Source organism: Botryllus schlosseri, chromosome 5, assembly GCF_051294905.1.
Source record: "Botryllus schlosseri isolate E-star chromosome 5, Bs_hap1, whole genome shotgun sequence".
Lineage (NCBI taxonomy): Eukaryota > Metazoa > Chordata > Ascidiacea > Stolidobranchia > Styelidae > Botryllus > Botryllus schlosseri.
The window spans coordinates 24,308,718-24,331,252 of NC_137240.1; the positions used below are offsets into that span (position 1 = coordinate 24,308,718).

The 22,535-nt window shown below is 40.8% G+C and overlaps 1 protein-coding gene across 2 annotated transcripts in view; it reads left to right on the forward strand.

Annotated features, from left to right (window-relative positions):
* LOC145439464 (krev interaction trapped protein 1-like) overlaps positions 1-22,264 on the forward strand; it is a 35,701-nt gene extending 13,437 nt beyond the window's left edge. The window contains exons 11-17 of one of the 2 annotated variants that reach the window (XM_080316951.1): positions 337-467; positions 1,632-1,765; positions 2,773-2,933; positions 3,992-4,158; positions 8,909-9,052; positions 14,478-14,634; positions 21,565-22,264. In XM_080316951.1, coding sequence (XP_080173077.1) covers positions 337-467; positions 1,632-1,765; positions 2,773-2,933; positions 3,992-4,158; positions 8,909-9,052; positions 14,478-14,634; positions 21,565-21,732 — 1,062 coding nt within the window. In that variant the 3' untranslated portion in view covers positions 21,733-22,264. Of the gene's footprint in view, positions 1-336; positions 468-1,631; positions 1,766-2,772; positions 2,934-3,991; positions 4,159-6,705; positions 6,974-8,908; positions 9,053-14,477; positions 14,635-21,564 lie in introns of those variants that run through there. The other variant, XM_080316952.1, reaches the window with a different exon arrangement.
* The last annotated feature ends 271 nt before the right edge of the window (positions 22,265-22,535 follow it).

The window sequence follows — 22,535 nt, forward strand, 5'->3', positions numbered from 1 at the left end:
AATTCGCTACCAGGGCCGTAACAGCACTTCGTCAGCCCTCCCCCCAAACAAAAAACGTTGGTCTTGGGCCCCCCATCGGGTGATAAACCAAACTTCTGCGGGGCTTCGCCCCCAGACCCCCATTCGGCTTAGACGATTACCCCTGACGAGTGTCAGTTGAAAATATTCGGGTTCATTTCAATATAAATACACTATTCTGCTCTATGTTGAAGTTTAATACCTCCAAGACGCTCTTCAAGTAATATGGTTATAATAATTTGAAATCAGTAACAACATGTTATATACGGTACCTTTGAGAAACAATTACACATGCATCCAATTACAAATTTATTGCAGCACGCCAAAGACAAAGCTGGCCGGTCGGCGCAAGAATGCTGCGAGCAGATCCGTTCGCGAGACTGGCATAAGTGCTACCAATTACTGAAGGATAGCTTGAGCAAACCATACCAGAAACTAAAGATTTACAAGTGAGTTGTAATTGGTTTCGGTGGCATTCGTTTGAACTTTGTGCAGAGATCTTATAACCTAATTAGGAAATTAGCCTCCAGCAAGTAGATGCAATTTTACGAGTGAGTCTTTAATTAGTTGTGTTTTTCTTTAACCAACAAGCTCAAAGACCCACCATTGTCGTGAATATTTTGGTTAATGCGATGAAGTCGTATTAGGCGATATTGCGCAGTTTGCTGCTCATCGGTTTTGATGTGGACTTGTTTTATAATTGAATGGAAAATCAAATAAAAATCAATATGCGGTAAAATTCTTTGCTCTACGTTATCCACCATCCACAGTTAGACTACTAGAACAATTTCAGGTTTTCCAAATTAGATAGGAATTAGAACTATAGCTGCATTTCTTTTTCCAAATTAGATTAAAATTAGAATTGCTGATCACAAAAACTTGGATTTAATCCGAATTGAAAATCAATACAACAAAAATCGAAGTTCAGTTCATATCATAATGAGTTCATTCTCATTAGCATTAGCATTAGGCTTTCAAATCGTACTGTATACGATGGGTAGATCTATAATAAATAATGAAGGAATTGGCCACTGTAACTACAGATTTTTCCAAATCCAAAATTTTGTACTCCAATAACATAACTTCTACCACTTCTACCGGTTGGAATTGAGCCAAATCTGTTGTTTACCGTTTTTCAGACAACCCAACAATTTCATGGGGTAACCAGTAAAATTTGAAATAATTTTATATTTATTTTTATTAAATAAATCGAAGATTTACTTCTATAATAACTTCACTTCACCCGGTTGGAATTGAGCCAAAATTGGTGTGCGGCATTTTTTCAAGGTAACCCAACAATTTTATCAACTAGCCAGTAATATTTGAAAAAAAAGCTTTTCTCATTTTGCACTGCACAGTTCTCCTGTTGCATTTTCAGAAAAGGCAGAAATTATATTAGAGTTAGATTTCCCCGGCATCTGGCTTTATTTAGTCTAATTTGACACTTAGCATTATCTAATCTGCCACAATCCCTATTATAAAAAGATTTATTTCAAACCATTTCTGCTATTCTGACCATGCCAGGTTTATGCCGAATTTTACACAATTTCCAGGACTTTTTCTTGAAATATTTGTAATATAGTCAGAAATATTCCAATCCAATGCATTTCCAGAATGGACAACACAGAAAAAGTTCTCGAACTAAAGCATGGAAGCAACACTACTATGCAGGACGTTCTGGATGCAATGTCTCTACCTGACGATGTGCTGAAATGTTGTACGTTATGGATCGCTTCCAACACATTGCGTGAGTCAATTTTACCGCTCAAGCTAATGAACCGGTGCACTGCTAACAACATGTAATAATGTTCACATAATCTAGAAATGGCAGAATAAATATATTCCTATTATGTCACTTGGGTTGAATAAGTCGAAGAAATGTTGCCAAATATTACAATTTACAGGGGATACAAATGTAGCCTTTAAAAATAATTGGCCTGAAATAACAATATGGGACGGTACATGAAATATATATTCTTGGTTAATAACATGAAACAGCTTGAAATCCATTTTCAGTTTAAAAAATGTTTTACAATTTCATTACATCACACATAAATTGTGACCTAGCGAATAGCTATTATGACACTATAGTAAAATCAACATGCTGTTGTCGGGATAGGAATAGGACGTTGTTTATTTTTGTCCTTCATGTTTTGTGGCATACACACCGACTCATGATATACATACACACGACCTGTGCATATGCAATGCAAGCCAGGAGTACATGATGTGCAAATGTGAATGGTTATGAATGGCATGTTACCACAGAGGACTACCTAATAATACTGTGTAAAAGGGTAGGGTTTACCAATGCAGATAATTATATTTCATATTCAATATTTATGTATGAATCACACACAGATTTTATCAAGTACAGGTATTTAGTAACAACCCCAATCATGACAGATGCTGCTGAAACCAACGGCTAGCTCTTGGACACGTCTGTTCATCTAACACTCTCAGACGTTTAGTCTCAGTCTGAAATTTATTGGCAATAACACTGATAACTCAAAATATAATAGGCTCCACTGTATCACATAAAGAACTATTTGCTACACACTTAGGCCACTTACAGTTACTAGTCATATTCAGATTGAAGTCAAGATGAAGCCTGTGAATGACATCATTCCATAATGCCGATGGTGTTTCAGATGGCACAAAATCGACCTTTATACACACTTACAGGAGGCGATATCCCCTATTGCTGGATAGACGAACTTTCAGCAGCTATTTTACATCGTCTTTCGTTAACAGACTTACAACTGAAGCCTGAACATCATCCCTTAGTTGAATTGAAAAAATGGCCACTTGTGTTGCAAAGGCTGAGTGGCGTGAAGCCCACCGATTTGGCAAAGGAGATGCCGAAAATATACTTGAGACGGGATGCAAAACTGATGCCAAGTGTAGAAGAAAATGTAAGCATATTGGATAAGATGTACATGATGTGTATTGTGCATAAGTCGCTAGACAAGGAAGGTACAGATATAGCCTTGCAAGGCTTTCTGAGACTAGCACCAGCCCCCTCCCCCCATCCCGCCCAGGGCATGGATACCAGTGTTGCTAATCTTGTCTTTGGTTTGACCCGGACGGGGATCAAACCACTACCGACTAATCTAGAAGCCAGACGCTCCACGATTATGCTGTCTTGTCGGCATACTCATTGAAAATTAGTACTGCAAAGCTGAAAAGGGATGTATTTGGATCGTTCAATCCTGCGTCACTAGGCATCGCTTTCCAAGCTTGTCGGAAGTTGCTGCTTTGATCTCTTAAACAAGCCATTTGGGGTACAGAACTTCAGAATTACTCAAATAAATAATTTCATAATGTTCATTTATTCACTAAAAGCTTTTCGATCGTCTCTTGTCAGTAGAGAACATCAGCAATACCGTGAATCAAATTCGCAATGCAGGAAACAACAAATCTTTAATAGTAATTTTGGCGTTGCGGTCTACAGCTACACTTTACTAAACCATGGATCATGTTTATGAACTAGATGCCTTTTTAAATATTATTGTAATAACATTGTTTTTCAAAATCTTATTTGTCATTCGGCATTTCCTGTGTAAGAGTTGCCACAGCGGATCAGTGGCCTGCAATATAGTTTGCCTGTAGTTTCAAGATGGTTGCCTTACCTTCAAGATTAATGCAACCTTACCCGACTTTTTTGGGCTTGGGACAGTCACTGGAATAGATTTTACTCCTAAATGGCTAGCTCATAAGGTAATATAGCATCGCCGGCAATCTGATTTGATAACCAGACCTGTGCTGTAACCACTGAACGAGCTGTTTCGGCTGTCAAAACATGGTTTTGTTAAATCTAAATGTAGAAATAGAACTACTCAATTTTAAAATTCTATAACTAGAACTAGATAAACGATAATTAGTTGATGGTCAACTATCTAGATTGGTAATTAATACAAGACGGCCTTATTTTACATGGTAGGAAAGCAATTCTGTAAGCATCGTGTTTCAGGTGCGGGAACCGGCTGCTGTGTCACTCTTGTACGGCGAAGCCAAATTCCATTTCTCGCAAGGAATGTACCCGTGCAGTGACGAAGTTGCTGTCGCCATGGGTGCCATATCGTTGCGAATCATTTACGGGCCTTACGATGTCAAAAAGCACAAGATTTCTTTTTTAACGTAAGTGAAAATCACATTGCCTCATACTGGTCCGCAAGACTTGGTAAAATCGAGTTTCTGAGTGATTCTATTCCAAAAATAGTATTAGTCCACAAGTATTCGAGTATCATTCCTTATTACTATATAATTATAAGAGTATGGATGATATAAAAAGCTCAAATCAGTATCTGTTGTGCGACCAAAAAGAATTTGATGCGCATTCTACACCACGTAAGAATAATTTTATATTTATTCAACCACACATGCTTGATTGAACTGTATAGCAATACTGTGGTTTGATACCAGCTTTCGAGAAATGTAGTTTCTACTAACGTGAGAAGCTTCGTATGATGTGTTTTGGATGCTGTGATGCGACCATTTTAGGTTTCAAGGCTTCCACGTTTAGAAGAAAACTTTTAACGTATAAATCTCTGTGATAATATAACTCTTAGTGGAAAGGACTGTCTCTTACTACTACAAATTGTTGCTCAAAACAACAATATTTCTGTCACTAGAAAAATTGAAATACGGGTAGGACTTTTGAATGTGTTGCTATAGAAAAATATTCCTAATTCTGGTACTCATGTGAGCTGTCACTCGGTTTATGTAGTACACCCACACTGGTAGTACTTAGCAAAGTTCAAGCGATAAAATGTGTCGTGTTATGTCAATTTCATAAGTCATATATATGATGAATCATAAGAAAGAACTCATAGAAGCTAGCAATGAAATTCTTGTCTATGACACGTGCGAGCAAATGATTTAATTGTCAGCTCAGAACACTAGTCACTCTAACATGTTTTGAGTTTGGGACTTGACAAAGACGATCTTTAGTGGTCGTAAGTATGCAATCCCGAAGTTCTGACAAATGATTAGACTCGCCCGTTTAACGGCGGTTAATCATTTGTCAGATCGGTGTAAACAGAGTTGTCGACCGCCTTATGTGCTAAAACTGGTATGAATAGGATATCACCGAAATACGGACTTTACACTTCACACCTGACAAAATAAAAATAGGAATTCGTGCATGAATGAGTCTGTTGTCACTGAAATACTGATTTAGCTGAGAGTTACGGTTTGGGTAGGGGTTCATAACTAAGCAGGGGAATTCTTACGTTCATCTGCAAGCATTTGGGAACCCCCAATTTTCGCTGATTCATAAGACAAAAATCCGCCCCATTACACATCTAGCTACGGATCTAGTTATAGTATATCACTATAGATTACTGATGAACAAACTAAACTGTGCAGAACAAAACCAATAATATATGATTTTCATACAAAACAACACACATTCTAATGAATGTTTCTTGCAAATCAGTGCGTCTGCTGTTGCTCCCTTTCAGATATGAGTTCAGAAATTTGAGTCTTCACCTGGGAAAGTGTCATCATATTATTTGATCGAAACGCAACAATTACTGATTGCTCAATTGCAAATGAACTTATATATATTGGACATAGAATTGGCATTTCGTAAGGACGGGGATTCGGTTTTGAACCACAACCTCCCCTGCCGGCCACATAGACTGCAACCAATGGTGTCATCACCAGTCATGTGTATGAGTGTGTGTCTTGACCTCAATGGAGCACCCACGACTGGCTCATGGAATCTCTGGAGTGCCCGGGAAAACCAGCCAAGAGCCACTGAGCTGGGGGTATGATGTCAAACTAGCTTGTCTTAGGGTTAGCTTCGGCTATGGTTGGGTTAGGGGTAAGGATAAGGTTAGAGAAACGTAAAGTGACCATGGGTTAGTGAAATTGAAGTTTTGGATTATAATAATATATAATATTTTGTATTATGAAATCTCCCGCTAGGGCTCAACTTATCTTGCATGTTTCATTGTTCGTAACGATCACACCAACGTATTAGCTCAGGGGCGGGCAACTTCTCCGGTCGGCGGGCCGGATATAGGAAAATTAAGTACTTGGCGGGCCGGACTCCTGGATCGATACATTTTTCGCCCATTTATCCACATATACCAGGAATAAATCGTGTTTAATGAGTGTATTTTAACGACGGCAATGCCACTTCAAAGCCATTTCTCGCCGATAATGAGGAAGACAATGTGGATATGAGAATAGCATTGCCATACAGCAGTGGTCGGGAACCTATGGCTCGCGAGCCATATATAGCTCTTTTGTGTATAAGATATGGCTCTTTGCCAAATATTTATTTTTACACTGAATTGATCAATATTGCAGCGACTTGTTGGTAAATTTTCATCACGGCCAAAATAATTATTATCGTGGCAGTATTAAGACTATTAACATGTCTTTGAGAAGTAAAGACAATGCCTTCTTCGGGTTTAGGGGCTCGGACCCCCTCTCTTCAAAATAATAAAATTTAAGTTACTGTCCCATCGGCGGCCAATATCACTCGCGAATTCTTTGCGCCAGTATTGTTTGTGTTATACTGGAGCCGAATCTCGGCTCCTGTTAATTGACAGGCTATTGATTAGTTCTGTGATTGCGCCGTAGATTTAGTTGCCTTATATAACGACTACTCGTGCTGTTAGGATGTCTTTTCAGTACGAAACGTTTATCGTGTGTCGACATCGTTTCTTGCAGCAACAGGGAGTACAGGCTCCGTATCCTGGCGTGATGGCAGCGATGGGCTCGAACCCACGCCATCGAAGTGACCGGTGACTACCTCCTGGCGATGTATCCGAATCGAAATCTTGAATTGTGCGATACGTTGAATCAAAGAACATAGCACACATGGCGACGCTCATTTCAAAACGCTATTTTCAAATTCACATTGTCTTCCTGATCTACGGCGCGAAATGAGCTGTTGTGGATGTGACATTCACAATTACAAACTCGAATTACAAACAAAGCCATAGCTATCCACGTTCCACGTTCTGTGTAGTACCGGCGATAAAATATATGCGTGTAGCGCAACGATATGTTACCGCCGAATACTTGAGAATTGAGAAGTCGATAAGCATTTAGATTTTCGGATCAGTGTGACAGTCACATTAATAGCAGATCAGTTATAATAAATTCTAAGCTACTTACGATGAATTGCGTTATCATTGGTGAGGCTTGGCCCATATGCGTATTACGTCTCATTTCGAGCTTTATTTTCAAACAATAAATACCAGTTTTTACAGAAAAAATGTGGCGCACACGAGGAATCCCATGTAGAGAGTTCGAATTAGTGCTTCCATGACGTCACGAATTTCCAACTGTAACGTAACAGTTGATTGGAATGTATGGCTCTTTCGTAGTTGAGATGGAAAAAATAGGGCCAATATGGCTCTTCGGACAAAAAAGGTTCCCGACCATTGCCATACAGGCACCACCGTGTCTGCTTCTCTCTGATCAATCAACACGCGGTACAATCCTTAATTAAGATTTCAAGGCGTTCGATAAACCCGGTATGCCAAATTTACCAAGATATCAATTCATTAGGGTTGAGTAGGTGACGAGATAGCGTCGTTGTTCAACTGTGTGGACTAATTAATCTGGATATTGAATTCATGCGCCAGGCGTCCTCCATGAAATTTGAAAAGTGGTCCGCGACCCGTTTTGATTTGGTGTCCCCTAGCATGAGCGGTGTCTTGCAAAAGCCTAGAAGTGTGTCGTGCGACAAGTCGGCGGTTACGGAATCAAAAATAAGAAATATCAGCCTGGTGTAAATGACTATTGTAGTCGACAAACACCATGATTAGCACAAACGACATTAGGGTTCGGTACATCGTAAATGCCGATGATGCAAGTCTTCTCGCTTTGACGAAGTTACGCATAAGCTCCACTCTAGCACGCTGCGCAATGCGCATACACGTATATAATAGGCTTACCATATTTTGGAAATCTAAAAAGAGGACACTTTTTCAGAAATTTGAGACTTGCAAAACCGGAGAAGAATTCTCAAAAACCGGTGAATTTTTCCCGCTTTGTGATCGGTTGACTAAAAAAAAAAAGGTCATCTTTTCCGCTCAGATCTCAAAATACCGTTTTTCACTCCGAAATACCCCCCGGAGCGTCACCTATGTGCTAATTCAAGGCATATCACTCGCAATTTGCTCTAAATCTGACCTAAATTTTCAAAAAAGAGGACAAAATCTCAAGAAAGAGGACAAAAGGGCGTCCTCCGAGGACACTTTCAAAAATGTCAAAAAAGAGGACAAATCCTCTTAAAAGAGGACGTAGGGTAACCCTAGTATATAATAACATACAGTCACTATAATTTGACCTATAGTGGGGAATCTCGGTAGACTGGGGCCGCGGGTCACATTATCATGTAACACGGAAAACTGTCCGCGGGCCGGACAAAATCCCTTCGCGGGTGTAAATTATAGTTTCTATAGCAGTTCACTCTGGGGGAGCTATTTAGCGTCGATTGGCCGTATTGCAGCATAATAAACATGGAGTATATGTATATTGAAAATGGCAAAGATGTGAAGTCATCATCGACCCACAAACTGCAAAGAAATAGGCATGGTCGATAAAACGAATTTTCTGTGATATGATATAGAACTGGCATGTTATTTGTGGACTCATAACAGGCGCATATTTAAACTTCCCACATCTTTGATACTGTTACAGCGTCATGACGAGTCATACTCGAATCCTCGACTCGAACCCTAATAGGCCTACTCCATTCAGAATTGAATCTTTCATGTATCGATTTCGCCCAGCCTTAGTAATAATTCACATCTTGCTACTTCCACAATGGCTTGAGGTACGGTAAGTGCATTTGCGATCAGCTGCAGTGCAATTTTGCTTTTCCCCGTTTCCAAATCACGTGACCATGCTCCCATTGCAGGGAATCGATCATGGAGAAAGTGGTGTCGCCGATGAGATATCGCAATCGCCCGCAGACGTGGGCCTTCAAGATCCTGGCGCAACACAAGGAACTGACAGAGCAGGGGCCCGGGGAAATTCACGAGCTGCAACTTTTGTATTTAAGGTGGGCGCATGAGATTCGGCCGAGTTTTTCCCCATTATCACAATCACGAGTCAATATACAATTGAATGATAGATTCATGTTGAAGTACGCCCCGATATTTTCGGCTGACACTCGTCAGGGGTAATCGTCAACAACTAGTACCGAATCCAAAAGAACATTGTATCCCGCATCAACAATCATATCAAGAGTCACGACTGAATAATAAGTCTACGAGCCGTGGTCCCAAACCACTTTATGAAGTACTACCCAGTGTATTTTTGGATCCCGCATATTTTTAGCATTGAGTCGCGGTCGTTTACACTGGTTGTCTTACAAATTGCAAGATGCATCTTCGTGACTAATGCAAAATGACCAAAGACACTATAAAGAGGTAAATCATCGGAATATATATTCACTCACCGGGATACAGGGCCTACTTCACGCGCTTCTTATGACAATTTCACTCATAATGCGACACAAAATGATGCCGAATCTAATCTGTACTTTTGAAAATACGAGTTGTAAAAAGTAAGTATTTTCACTCAGAAACTTTTGAAGTAAAACGGGAACTAGCCGATCCACAATATGGTTACCATAAGTCCTTCAGGGGGATTTGTACTCCTCTTTCAACAAATCGAGAATCTCCAAGGAAGCACAAATGTCCTCCTTATTGACAATTCGTATTCTTATATAGCTTTGACAGCCAGACGATTGTGCGGGCAAGGATAACCGAAAAATGACTCTAATGCGGGTGTTCCGGTATTTGTATTTTTAGTCAACACTACAGTATTTCTAGTAAAACTTTTCAATTTCTCGTCCGATGTTATAAGTTTTGTCTTTTGTGATAAGTGTCATCTCTTCCGGTTCTCAAAATATGGTAACCCTAATCGATATATCCTCTTGAGTAAGCAGTGCAAGTATGCAAAACCCATATGAGCACTCCGAAACAATGGAAGTACTTAGCTGTCGACCACCTCCGGAAATCTATCACAGTTTCGATACTTTTTTTCGATTCAATATACATAATTGCATAACGCACTTCCTCACGCCAATACGACTACTTGTAATTGAGAATTGGACGCTAGGTGTCGCCGGAGCGCTTCTGCTGGATGTACCACAATGGCTATCTTAAAATTAGCAACTGAAAATTCGGCGCTTGGTGCATTTGGCGTTAGAAATGTAATAACTATTACTATCATGAATGTGATGCATCAATATTGTGTATTTTAAATTCGGGAATGAATGCTTCACTGAATAGTAATGTGAACCACTTGGTGTTTCTACACTAAGTACATTTGTTATGTGTAGGTTAGAATGAGGGTGGGATAGGGTATACTAGGCTAGGATCAGGGCCACCAAATGCCGAATTCACTGGTAATCGAATACTGAGATGATTTACTGAGCATAAAACATCGACTAGTACCTAGTTTGACTTTTGTGTTGACGTCACCACTAACTGTGACTCAACATGATCGGAAAATAGGTGCATTTATTATTTATACCATAGCGTTGGGTGTAGGCTACATTGTACACCCTTGGGATATACTGCCGTAAGAATTGGTGTATCTGACTCATTTCACCCATTGGTAGAGTGTGGAAGCAAAAGTTAGCACTTGCTTTATACCTGATTTATGCCCCCGCTATGGTGGAAATCTGATAAATACACTAATGAACATCGACATAATGCAAAATTTTCGTTTGCAGTCTAGTCTTCATTTGCGGTTAACTCTGTCAAGTTAGTTGTAGGAGTATCACCCGCTGTCGTACAATGGTGCATACCTTACTTCAGCACTTCAGTTGTTCATGCGAGAATCAACATTTGAGGTCGCAAACGCACCGTGAAACCGTAGTATCACTTTCAGTTGCGATTACGCTACATAGGTGGAACTCCCTGCGAACGGTAGTGTGTGTTACGAGTCGCCTCAAAAGTCAAAACACCCTGTCTATTGTGAGGTCGTCGTAGGTAGATTAAGATATTGGTCACGTCTTCGGGTTTTTTAACTGGTTCCATACTATTACCGAGAATGCCATTATTGAGATGGACATTACCGAGAATGGCATTACCGAGAATGCTTTTACCGAGAATTGACATTACCGAGAACGGACATTACCGAGAATGGACATTACCGAGAACGAACATTACCGAGAATGGACATTACCGAGAACGGACATTACCGAGAATGGCCAATGCCAAGAATCTAGCTTAATGTAACGGACGCTGTCGAGAAATTTATACCTGAGAATCGCTACCGAATGTGGCAACGCCGTGATCCACACTAGGGTGGAGTGAAAATGACTTTTTTTTCAAATCGAAAAAAGGGCTTCCTCAATCCTGACAAATGACCTAAAACTTCAATAAAAAGTGACTTCAGGGTATTACCCCCATTTTCCAGCCGGCAACCCCCCAATTTCTGCGCGTGGAGGGGGTAAAATGGCCCATCTCGGCAACCGCTGGTCGTAGAGTCATGATATATAGCTCAAAATCTGCGGAAACATCATGTTTCTATCTGTCTTAAGAAGAAAGTTTTCTCTATTGTGAACACAAAATGAGTTATAGCCAAAAAACAACATATACGCACATTTTTGTTGAAATTCAGCATTTATTCTGACGAATTGTGATCTGTCATCAGTTTTTTTGAAAAGAAAAGTAACACACTGACAATACCGAATATTGGGCATATAATACAAATATATTCACAACACAGTTCTTTTAAAATCGGTTCAAAACATCATAATGAAACATTCACATTTAACGACTTATTGAAAATGCATTTTTGTGTCAAATTTTTTCATCAATTTACGAGACCTAATTTTTTGGCAAATGAGGCCATCTCGTCTTTCAAATCCCGAAACTTGCGCTGATGCTTCTGTTACGAGCTTTACATGTCGTTCCACTGTTTAATTGTGGCATGGATGAAACAAAATCAGAGGCTTCTCGCGGCATTCTTCCAACTCTGCATCAGTTCAGTGCTCAATCGCTGGAGGAAGTTATTTAAAAGGTTCAATATCAATCAACTCGTGGTATCCACAGGCGAAAGCGTCACTCAACTTTTCATCAATAATAATTATAACTCGTGGTATGCCTTTGCTTCCAAGTTCAACTTTAGGACACAGAATAAACGAATAGGACCGCAGTTCAATTAGTTGGAACTGCTATGACTTACAATGTCCATAAGTGAATTTTGTTCAGCGGCATGTTTTCGAATCGCAAGCACCTTGATGGACCACACCCAATTGAAAAAAAAACTACATGGAAGTGTATCTTGTTGGCCAGTTACTCAATTCAAAAAGCTCTCGCCACCACTTTTGGCCTTCCAAAGCTCCCATCCGAAGTTCTGAATGACTTAATTACGGACCAGTTATATGCTCATAAAATGTGCTGGGCAATTATTTAAGGAAATGTTGATGATGATCTGGCTTATTTGTAGGTTGGACCAGTTGTGCATTCAAGATGGCTAACTTTGGGATGCAGAGATTTACGGTATTATGTGACAGTTGATTAACCGCCTTTGAACCCGGAGATTCTGGATCGTTTTTGCCTTGAAGTATATTTTCCGACTTGGTTTGAGATCAAGCTAAACAAATATATAACACATGGATCCAGAAACTTCTTCAACTTGATTCAACGGGTTTTAAATTTCTCTGACCAAAACGTTCGTAAAATTGATTTGAATGTGGTGATAAGAAACGTTTTTTTCGAACACCCCGAAAATATTATGATTGCAATGCTGGCAGATGATAATGAAGACATACGAAATAACGGTGTGACTAAGGTGCTTGCGATTCGAAATCATGCCGCTGAACAAAATTCATTTATGGATATTGAAAGTAATAGCAGTTCCAACCAATTGAACTGCGGTCCTATTCCTTTATTCTGTTTCCTAAAGTTGAACTTGGAAGCAAAGGCATACCACGAGTTGGTTGATATTGAAACTTATCAACAACTTCCTCCAGCGATTGAGCACTGCACTGATGCAGAGTTGGAAGAATGCCGCGAGAAGCCTCTGATTTTGTTTCATCCATGCCACAATCAACCTGTGGAACGACATGTAAAGCTCGTAGCAGAAGCATCAGCACAAGTTTCTGGATTTGAAAGACAAGATGGCCTCATTCGCCAAAAAATTAAGTCTCGTAAACTGATGAAAAAATGCATTTGTAATAAGTCGTTACATGTGAGTGTTTCATTATGATGTTTTGAACCGATTTTGAAAGGACTGTGTTGTGAATATATTTGTATTATGGGCCCAATGTTCGGTATTGTCCGTGTGTTACTTTTCTTTTCAAAAAAAACTAGTGACAGATCACAATTTGTCAGAATGAATGCTGAATTTCAACAAAAATGTGCGTATATATTGTTTTTTGGCTATACTCATTTTGTGTTCACAATAGAGAAAACTTTCTTTTTAGGACAGATAGAAACATGATGTTTCCGCAGATTTTGAGCTATATATCATGACTCTACGACCAGCGGTTGCCGAGATGGGCCATTTTACCCCCCCTCGCGCAGAAATTGGGGGGTTGCCGGCTGGAAAATTGGGGTAATACCCTGAAGTCACTTTTTATTGAAGTTTGAGGTCATTTGTCAGGATTGAGGAAGTTTGCACACACATGACCTGTTCATATGCATAACATGCCTGCATTGCATATATTGCATTCTCGGTAATGTCCATTCTCGGTGGTGTCCATCCTCGGTAATGTCCATTTCCGGTATTGTTCATTCTCGGTAATGTCCATTCTCGGTAATAGCATTCTCGGTATTGACTACGTTATCTGAAGTGATCATGATCACGCGCTAACGATTCACAATCGACATAAACGCCGTAAATTTAACGTACGTCTCGATACGGAACTTTGAATGTCACCTCTGTGTACGCAGGCATTTTGCAACCTCAGCTTCGATGCAATGCCCCGCGATACATGAAACTTTTGCCTACACTCTTAACGATAAGAATGTGTATTTACACCCGGTAGGTAGCGCAAGACAACAAACCTATCTCAGAATTTTACCGCGGTGTAAATCAACTTGATCAAGGACAACATTTGAATGCGAATGATGATTGAGGAATAAGAATAAGCGCAAATGGAGTACAAAGTAACGTAGGATTTATTACTAACCATAGAAGCAATCACAACTGTGTCGTCCGCAAAATAACCAAAGCAGCCAAGCAAGCGATGGAATATATACTGAGAAAGAAAAACGCTGATTGATAATGATGACTGGCTGAAAGCGTACAATGATTAAATTGAAACACACGTATAAGGGAATGCTGTGCAGTCGCTAACAAGCGCTGTAAGACATTCTGTTTTAGCGTGCCGTCTTTAGGGCGCAACGAATGCGTCCCGTAAACTCCAATCGAAGCGCATATTCTATATAACGGAATTGAGAATATCCGTTGACCAGTAAGGAACTTGCGTACTTTAAAACCGAGCCGTTGCCTCTGTTCAGATATTGTTGGACGCAGATTCCCGCGTACGGCTGCGCGTATTTCACGGGCTACGCGATGGCCACCCGCCAGCAAGGCCAAGACCGAGTCCAGAGAGTCGTGCCGCTCTACATCGGAGTCAATTACAGAGGGCTGTTCTTCATAAAAGTGGAAAACAGGGTAAGACACGTCACACGACCTCATTTTACTTCGCATCCAGTGTTGGACATCTGGAAATGCATATACACCAAGATAGGCTTTTCCGCACTATACAGTTACCCTGTGGCTTTTTCAGGTAAATCAGTAATTAGGCTATATTGGAATTAGATTACGTTCATTTCGCACTAATTAGTGCAATAACAAAACTATAATTATGTAGTTGTCCAAGTTTGATCGTATAAACAGTCTGCACACTCGCGTTTCGATGTGTAAAAATCGATAAAGCCAATATCTTTGAGTGCTTATGCTGTGTGGATTATATATCTCGACGTATCGGCCGGGTATATATCGCTTCTATAAGCAATCAAAATCGCTATCGTAGGGAAGCCATACTGCTCTTGCGCTCCTCGTAAATTTTGAACTCGTGGATTGTGACATCATCTGCGTTCGTTGCGTCACGCTATATGTATGAAGTCGCACTATCGTTAAAGATTTGTCGATCCCTCAATTTTCATCTACCTCTCTTAATTGTGTGTGTATAAGTCATAAGTGGTAACAGGCCACAGCAGTCAGTGACTAAATGTTTCTACTTTTTCAGATTACTACGATTTTAAATTCAAACTTTTCCGGTTTTTCGCCAAAGCTAGGCTTAAATTATTTACTTTTTCCTTATTTGGCAATCGCTCCTACTTGCAATTATACTTATAATTAAAATGGAAACTTACGACGTTACTAATATTTCTACTCCTTGAGTGCCATCGAAGAATAATTTGATTACGTCTGGTATAAATATGATGGCAGATCGGAAGGGTCATAAATCAACGGAATCGTGTCAGCATTTTAGGCTACCCGTGAAACCAATGATTCAAGCCAAATAGGCCACGATAGGTGATTGATGTCGCGGTAATAATTATGCATTCACACTTAGGCCCCAAACTTACGATAACGGCAAGTCGCGAGCATGATTTGTCGACTGTAGACCGCCGGTCGTATATCAAACAAATACATGATAAGCTGTAAATACTGTCAGTTTAAGAAATACGTTTCGATGGCATTGACCCGGGGAATGTTATGAATGAAAGTCAGGACCCTAACCTCTTCGGCTTGTCAACCCGATTCGCCTTGTAAAGTGTGAATCATTAATGCGCTGCGCAAATATGTCTATTTAGAATAAATAATTGTTGAGATTCGACCAAACGAATCTCGACCGTAAATCAGGAGCGCTGTGTCCGAAAAAGCGATTTCTCTTACTGAATTTACTGTGGTTTTTAAGATAATGCTTCTTCCTGCATTATACCATGGGAAATGTATGCCAGCAAGAAACAAGGGTTAACAAAAAATGAAGCTATCTGAAGCATCATCGTAAGGCACGAATTTCTCGCTTGGCAGGCAAATAATGCCTTAGATTAGTTTACATATATAGTTGGCTGACTCTCGGAAAAGTACCCAATGCAACATTTCAAAGTTTTCCAGCCATTGCGGGGGAACCCTTTGAAATCTTAGCTTCCCTGTCTAGTTGTTGAATGTAAATGATCACATTGCACAGTCATTACCGCCAATGATAGCAAAGGGAAGCCGAATATCCGTTTGTCTTGTCCGAAGGCTTTTTGGGAGAAATGTCGCGGGATGTTTCTGCTCGTGTTTCCCCGGTGGTTCTTTTGGTGATTAATTGTATTAGTCCAAGGCGTAACTAGATTGGGACGCTACGAAAACACACCAAGCGAGTATATGAATTATCTCTGTCAACCTCACGCCTCTGTCTCGTGCGGCGTGAAAGCAAACACCGAATCGCAACTGTTGGCTGGCGACCGCTCTCGGAATCTCTGCGATGAACGGGCAAATATAGACAGTCAAAATAGCCTTTCGGGTGACCCAATCCAACGGCGACTGCAAGGAAATAGTTAATTCATACACCAGATGTTATTATAAAAACATCAAGGTCAAAAATATATAACTTACTATTTCTATTACGAATTACGGGTAATACGGAAATACTGGTATTAAATGTAATGATTCGAGTTCAATGGTGAAGGCCGGGTATTTTCGAGTCATGAAATTATAGTTTCGATACTTTATTCCCACCGTGGAAGCCTTGAAGCTTCGCTCGGTCGTATCACAGCGTCCAAAAATGTACCACAAAGCCGCGTTCGCTAGTTGCTACGGCATTCATGTGAAGTATAGTGAGCCAGCAGTAGCATTTTATCACAGCGCGATAAAATTGGCATGGCCGAAAACATAGCAAACAATCTTTACTGCAGTGCAGAACTCGCATTATTTTCAAGGTCGCATACAAAGAACATATTTGAACCTTCCAAACCATCATGCTGATATGACTCCCAACGACATCCAAAACATGGTACGCGAAAGTAGAACCTATATCAGATTACAGAACCCCGTTCTCGTGGTGTCGACCAAATATTTGACGCCAGACTTTTTAGCGACTGAACAGCATTTTCCTTATTTGTGTGTTTCAATTTAATAATTGTCCTGTGTGAGCCAATCATAATTATAAATCGGCGTGTATAGTCAATCCCTTGCTCAGTTCTTTTAGTTGCTTTGTTAAAGAGACGGTTCCGATTGATGCGTGGTGTAAAGCAGTGGTTCTCAGCCCTTTTTTAACCTCGCGAACCGGTAAGACTTCAAAACAAATGGTGGGGACCGGCTATCCTTCGTAAACCAAAATTAACTCTGACTTTATTACAATGCAACTCGATTTAATATTGGAAACTTCATTTAATGCTGTCTTAATGTTGTCTATGTGGTTCTATTGAAGTTTCTGCAAGGCGCAGCTCGCGAAGTCCAGTTACTTACCACTTACTCGATTGTGATTTTTCGGTATGGTTTGAAAGAAATGCGACTTTTGTGTTTGCTATAGCCTCTATTATACTGCTAAGTGACGTTTAATTTGCACTGTCGGAAAGCTCGTTTAAAAGTCTTCGTAGCTTCCGCTTATGGCCTGCCTGAAACGAGTTGCTACTTTTAAAAAGTTTCGTACAACACCACATGCACCATTGCGACGCACCCCGAAAGTAGACTCTCTTGCGACACTTTGCGGTAAAATACGTTCCAAACTTCTAAATAAATTTATAATTTGTTGTTTCATTTCTCTAATTAATCGACAAGCTTACAACTTCATGCATTTTGGGATTGAGATATAGAGTTCTAATGTATTTGGCGTACCTGCAGTAAGCTTGCCACGGACCAGCACCGTTCCGCGGACCGGCGGTTGAGAACCACTGATGTCAACATTGTTACACATCGTACGTGTCTACGCGAATACCTTGCTACTCCCTACGTACTGCGTTTGAGCTTGTTTTAATTTGTCAAGCGTCATTTGGATTAATATGTTGCATTTGATTGATGACGGAATATAATTTTGAGGTATAGGTTATGTTTTCGTGTACCAGCTTTTAGGCGTCAATACACGCCCTTTTAGCTAAGAGTCCGATCGTGTAAGGTTGTCAAGCCTGCAAGTACGCCTGTAATTTACGGTCATACTTTACGACACCGTAGCCAAACTGCTTCGTTAAGTGCCTGTTCGTGCCGCGATACCTTCTATGGTGGCCGAGGAGCGTTACGTCTAACCAGCACTGTCTGCACACCGTGTAGTCATCTCCAAAGCCTAACTTTTCCCCGTGTATTTTTACGGCCGAGAGCATCGGCACGCTTCGTATACTGCGGCCGCACGCTGAAACGCTGCGCGGCAATGGTATTTCTCTTCAAATTTTCTCTCGTCGGTTTGCTGTACCTTGGGTCTGCAAATAAAGACATCTCGTAACGCCAAGATGATTATATAAGATGCACGTTTTTTGCAGAAAGGGTTGACATGGTAACGCGCATACCGTGAGGTAAATGCCTAGATGGTGCTGAATATTGCGGCAATTCGTTTTGGGTAGACCGAGACATTTAGATAATTGCTGTTGTCTATTAGACTGGTTATAGCGAATGCCGGTGATGTAATTATAATCTAATCTGTGAAATGTTTCAATTCTCCAATTTAAATTCTTATTTATTGAAAATGCTACAGGAGAACTGTATAGTGCCAATCAAACCTACCTGTAAGTACAACACACATTTGACGATTTTCTATGCATTACATCATTGCGACATCAGTAATTCTAATTCTAATCGAATTCGGAAAACCTAAAATATTCCCAGCTGTCCGACTGGGGTCTACGACACCCTAATTTATGGTAGGCCCCGGTCCGACTCTGTTCGTGGGACGCCTATTGCGTCATTCTCGAGATGAAACGGCGTTAGCAAATTATTGTTATTCGACTGCCTGCTCGCGGTTCCACGCACGCAATTTGTCGGAGACAGATCATAACAGGATGTGAAATTGTAAACCGCCCACCGTCCGGATTTTGTTTATCCGGATGTAAGCAATATTTTCTTCTGTGACGCAAGAAAAGCGATGCCGCATCATCGTTTCTGCGTTCGCGTTTTGAAGAAGACCTACGCCAGTACAGTGTACGCGTTCAGTTAATCGCTTGACCAACCACGTGACGCATCCTTGCATCCTGTGTAAGGGTATCGCTAAAACATCCCGAAAATCGTGCCAATCCACTGAACAAAAATGCAAACGTATACTGTTCCTATTATTAAATATAATCATAAGTAGAACCAGACCAACATAGGATTTATGAACGGACTACGATAAACCCAATAACTAACACCGTCACCGATAACACCGATATATTCAGTCGATATTCAAAATATGAGACATCTTGCTTATGGAGCATTTCCAAAACAGAGAATTTATTTGAACAGCTTTACGGTCATTGCTGTACTGTGGCATGAACTAGTAACTAGAAAGTCTGCCTCTGGACGCCTGTAAGCTATTTATCAATATTCCCAGTCATGCCGTCGCATATTATTGTTCGCTCTCGCTGACTCCTTATGTAACGTATTGTTACCGCAAGAAAATTGCCGATGTTTGTTTACCTCTAATGGCCGATACCGATATTTCATTCAAAGTGTAATAACGACTCGATATTTTGGGCGAACCAATATGTACTATTATATAATCGCAATCATAAGTGCCGAAATTTAGCTTACAATGTCGCCAAAATCGGAAGAGATAAGATTGTGTTATTACCCTGCAAGATGTGACCTCACGAAAAATGCGCCATTGCCGTTCTAAAAACGAATGATCGAGATTTAGGGCCACTAACCGTTACGTCATAGTGAGTTGCGGGGGTTACTACCTTGCATAGCAATTGCGTCGTACCCAAGCTCCGTATTGCGTTAGAATTTTGCCACGACGAAAGACGACTCGGCTAGAAACTCTGTCGGTAAATTTACGACTACGGTATATCCGTTAGGCGCATCAAGCATTACGTAATTCCATTAAGGCAAGTGAGGTCACACATATTTAAGTACCTCCTGCATTGACGATAATTGACATCGTTTAGGAAGCTGTGCTCTGCGCAGGCACGACGTAGTCAGTGCCAGCCAACTATTGGCTGGTTTGTAGGCGTGCTCGTCATACCATTCCAAAACCCTGGAATGTTTTCATGCTCCATGGACTATACTCGGAAAGCGATGTTTTTCCAACGCTACTCTTTGCTAAGCGTAATTTCGAACGATGCGCGAAAAACAGGTTCGACTCATTGTGACGCGGTTGCTTCGATTCGTCACCACCGATCTAGGAAATTGCGACCTTTGCCTGTCAAGGGAGATTCCACGAAATTACGGCTGTGTATTTGTAAACGATATGTCGTCTAGGTGCTTCCAATCGTAAATTGGCGCTAATGTAAACTGTACCTCTGGTCCGGCCATTGCCCTTCGCGGAACTTTAAAATGCGCCATTCGTTCGTTTCACGCTGTCTATGGTGAACTCCACCATGTCACATTTGCATGACGTAAGTTTGCGTCAGTTTTCATGGTGACCTGCGAATTCGGCACTTGACTGCCAAGAATCCTAATCCTAACACACACCCATCTCAACTCCTAACACTGACATGAACCCAAAATCCTAGCCCTAATATGAATAGGTACCTTCACCGATTGCCGTCTATAAAAATTCGCGTTGATATTCAGTGAAACTTCCATTTTACGAGTTTAATAATACAATATTGATGCATCGCTTTCATCATAATAATGATAATAATAAAAGTCATCACATATCTCATGGCAAATTCACCAATAGCCGAAGTCATAGGTAGCCGTTTGCACACGGTGTAGAGTAGACTGCAGTGCAGACTGGGTTGGTTTTTCCAGCATGTAATGGTTGCTGTGTCTCCGTGATACGAATCAGACGCGGGAAACATAACCCAAAAATGCTAAGGGCCTTTTCCGCCCGGGCCGGGAGTTGTTATTTCGTGATAGGTCCTGTCCGGCCTCTAAACTTACCCGAGCTCAAATTTCAGGCACCGCTCTCTACTGATAAGAGTCGAGTCCAATTTTAAACTTTCTCTGGATTACCTTTAAACTAGTGCAGTGCAGAGTGAGATACGCATCTGGCAGTTGAAAATGAGGTATTACGCGAATTCAGGCAGTGTTGATCCGTTCGAACTCCACAATCTTAAATACCCTGAGCCCGATCCATATCCGTACTTGATTCTACTTGACATCGTTGCTCTTAAACGACTTAAGTCATTCGAAATCCCACACAAATTCCAGCTAAAGCCGTAAGTAAAGATAAAATCAGCAGGGGATAACTGACTTTCATCCTTAAAGGAAGTAAGGACTACAAATGTAACGCTATGTTCGAGTTTTTACGCTCTTAGAAACTTGTTGGACTTGAGCTAAGCACGTAATTGCAACCCAATTGAAATTATAGTGAAGCTAATAGAGAAAACACTGCTTTTTCGAAATATATCATCGATCTTTTCACAATAAAGAGGTTACTCTCCACAATCGCATCATAGGGTTGTTATTGCCCGTAATCCGCAGCGCAAGACCTCATGATGGCGATCGAGAGCACTAATTTCCTATTATATTTTTCAGGCGTTGTTGGTGTATGTCCCGCATCATTCCATGCGCTGGGAGCTGTTTGAGGAAGAAAGAAAGTTCCAAATTCAAACACACAACGAAAAGATCAAAATGATCATCCACACGCCGCAGGCAGCTCTCGTGTGCAGTCTCATAGCCAAGCTGAGCTCCGGCGCAGGATGAACGCAAGATATCTTCCCCCGCAGCCTGAACTATTTGCGTCAGATTAAACTGCTTGTTACGTCTTCAACATGTCTCATTGTACCTACCGTTGGCTTATGTCAAGTGTCGTGTTTCGATTTTTTAGCCTCGTTAAAATATAAGCCTCTTCCAACTAAGAGTTATATCATCAATGGGCATTATAGTTATGATAGTTTCCTCTCATCGTGGTACCCGTGAATCCTCCCAACATCGAAAGCACAGTATAGAAACGGCATTTGTGTGAAGTGCACGTGGTTGACACAGTTCAATGCTCTGCTAATAGTTACTTGCGATTACCCTGATCGGATGCATTACTGTCGTATTTTCCTTGTGGTCGGAGAAGGAGAATATATTTTTACTTCGCGCATCATCCATAGCGGACGTCTAAATAAGTGTGATACTCGATTGTACCGACCCCTATAGTTGCTGTATCAGTTCTCCAGCCTGACGATTGCTCTTTTTACCTGCGTTTTCGAATATGCGTGTCTTTGAATAATAAAATATACCAAAACCAGATGGAGGGTTGTGTACTGTGGAGTGTGGAGTCACTGTTAAATTCGCCATCACAGAACGTAGCTTTACGAATATTCTTCGCGGTGTCTCGGAAAGGCCACTTTGCGGATAGCGTCGTTGCGGAATTCCGATAGCAAACGCTCTCGATGAGCAATCGCGCATCAAAACGCCGACAAAACTTCATACGATCGACAAGGCGTGCTAAATTAACGTCCTTTATTTTGACGTAACATCTCGCTTGTAAAATTACATGCGGCGTCTTTATTTACGAA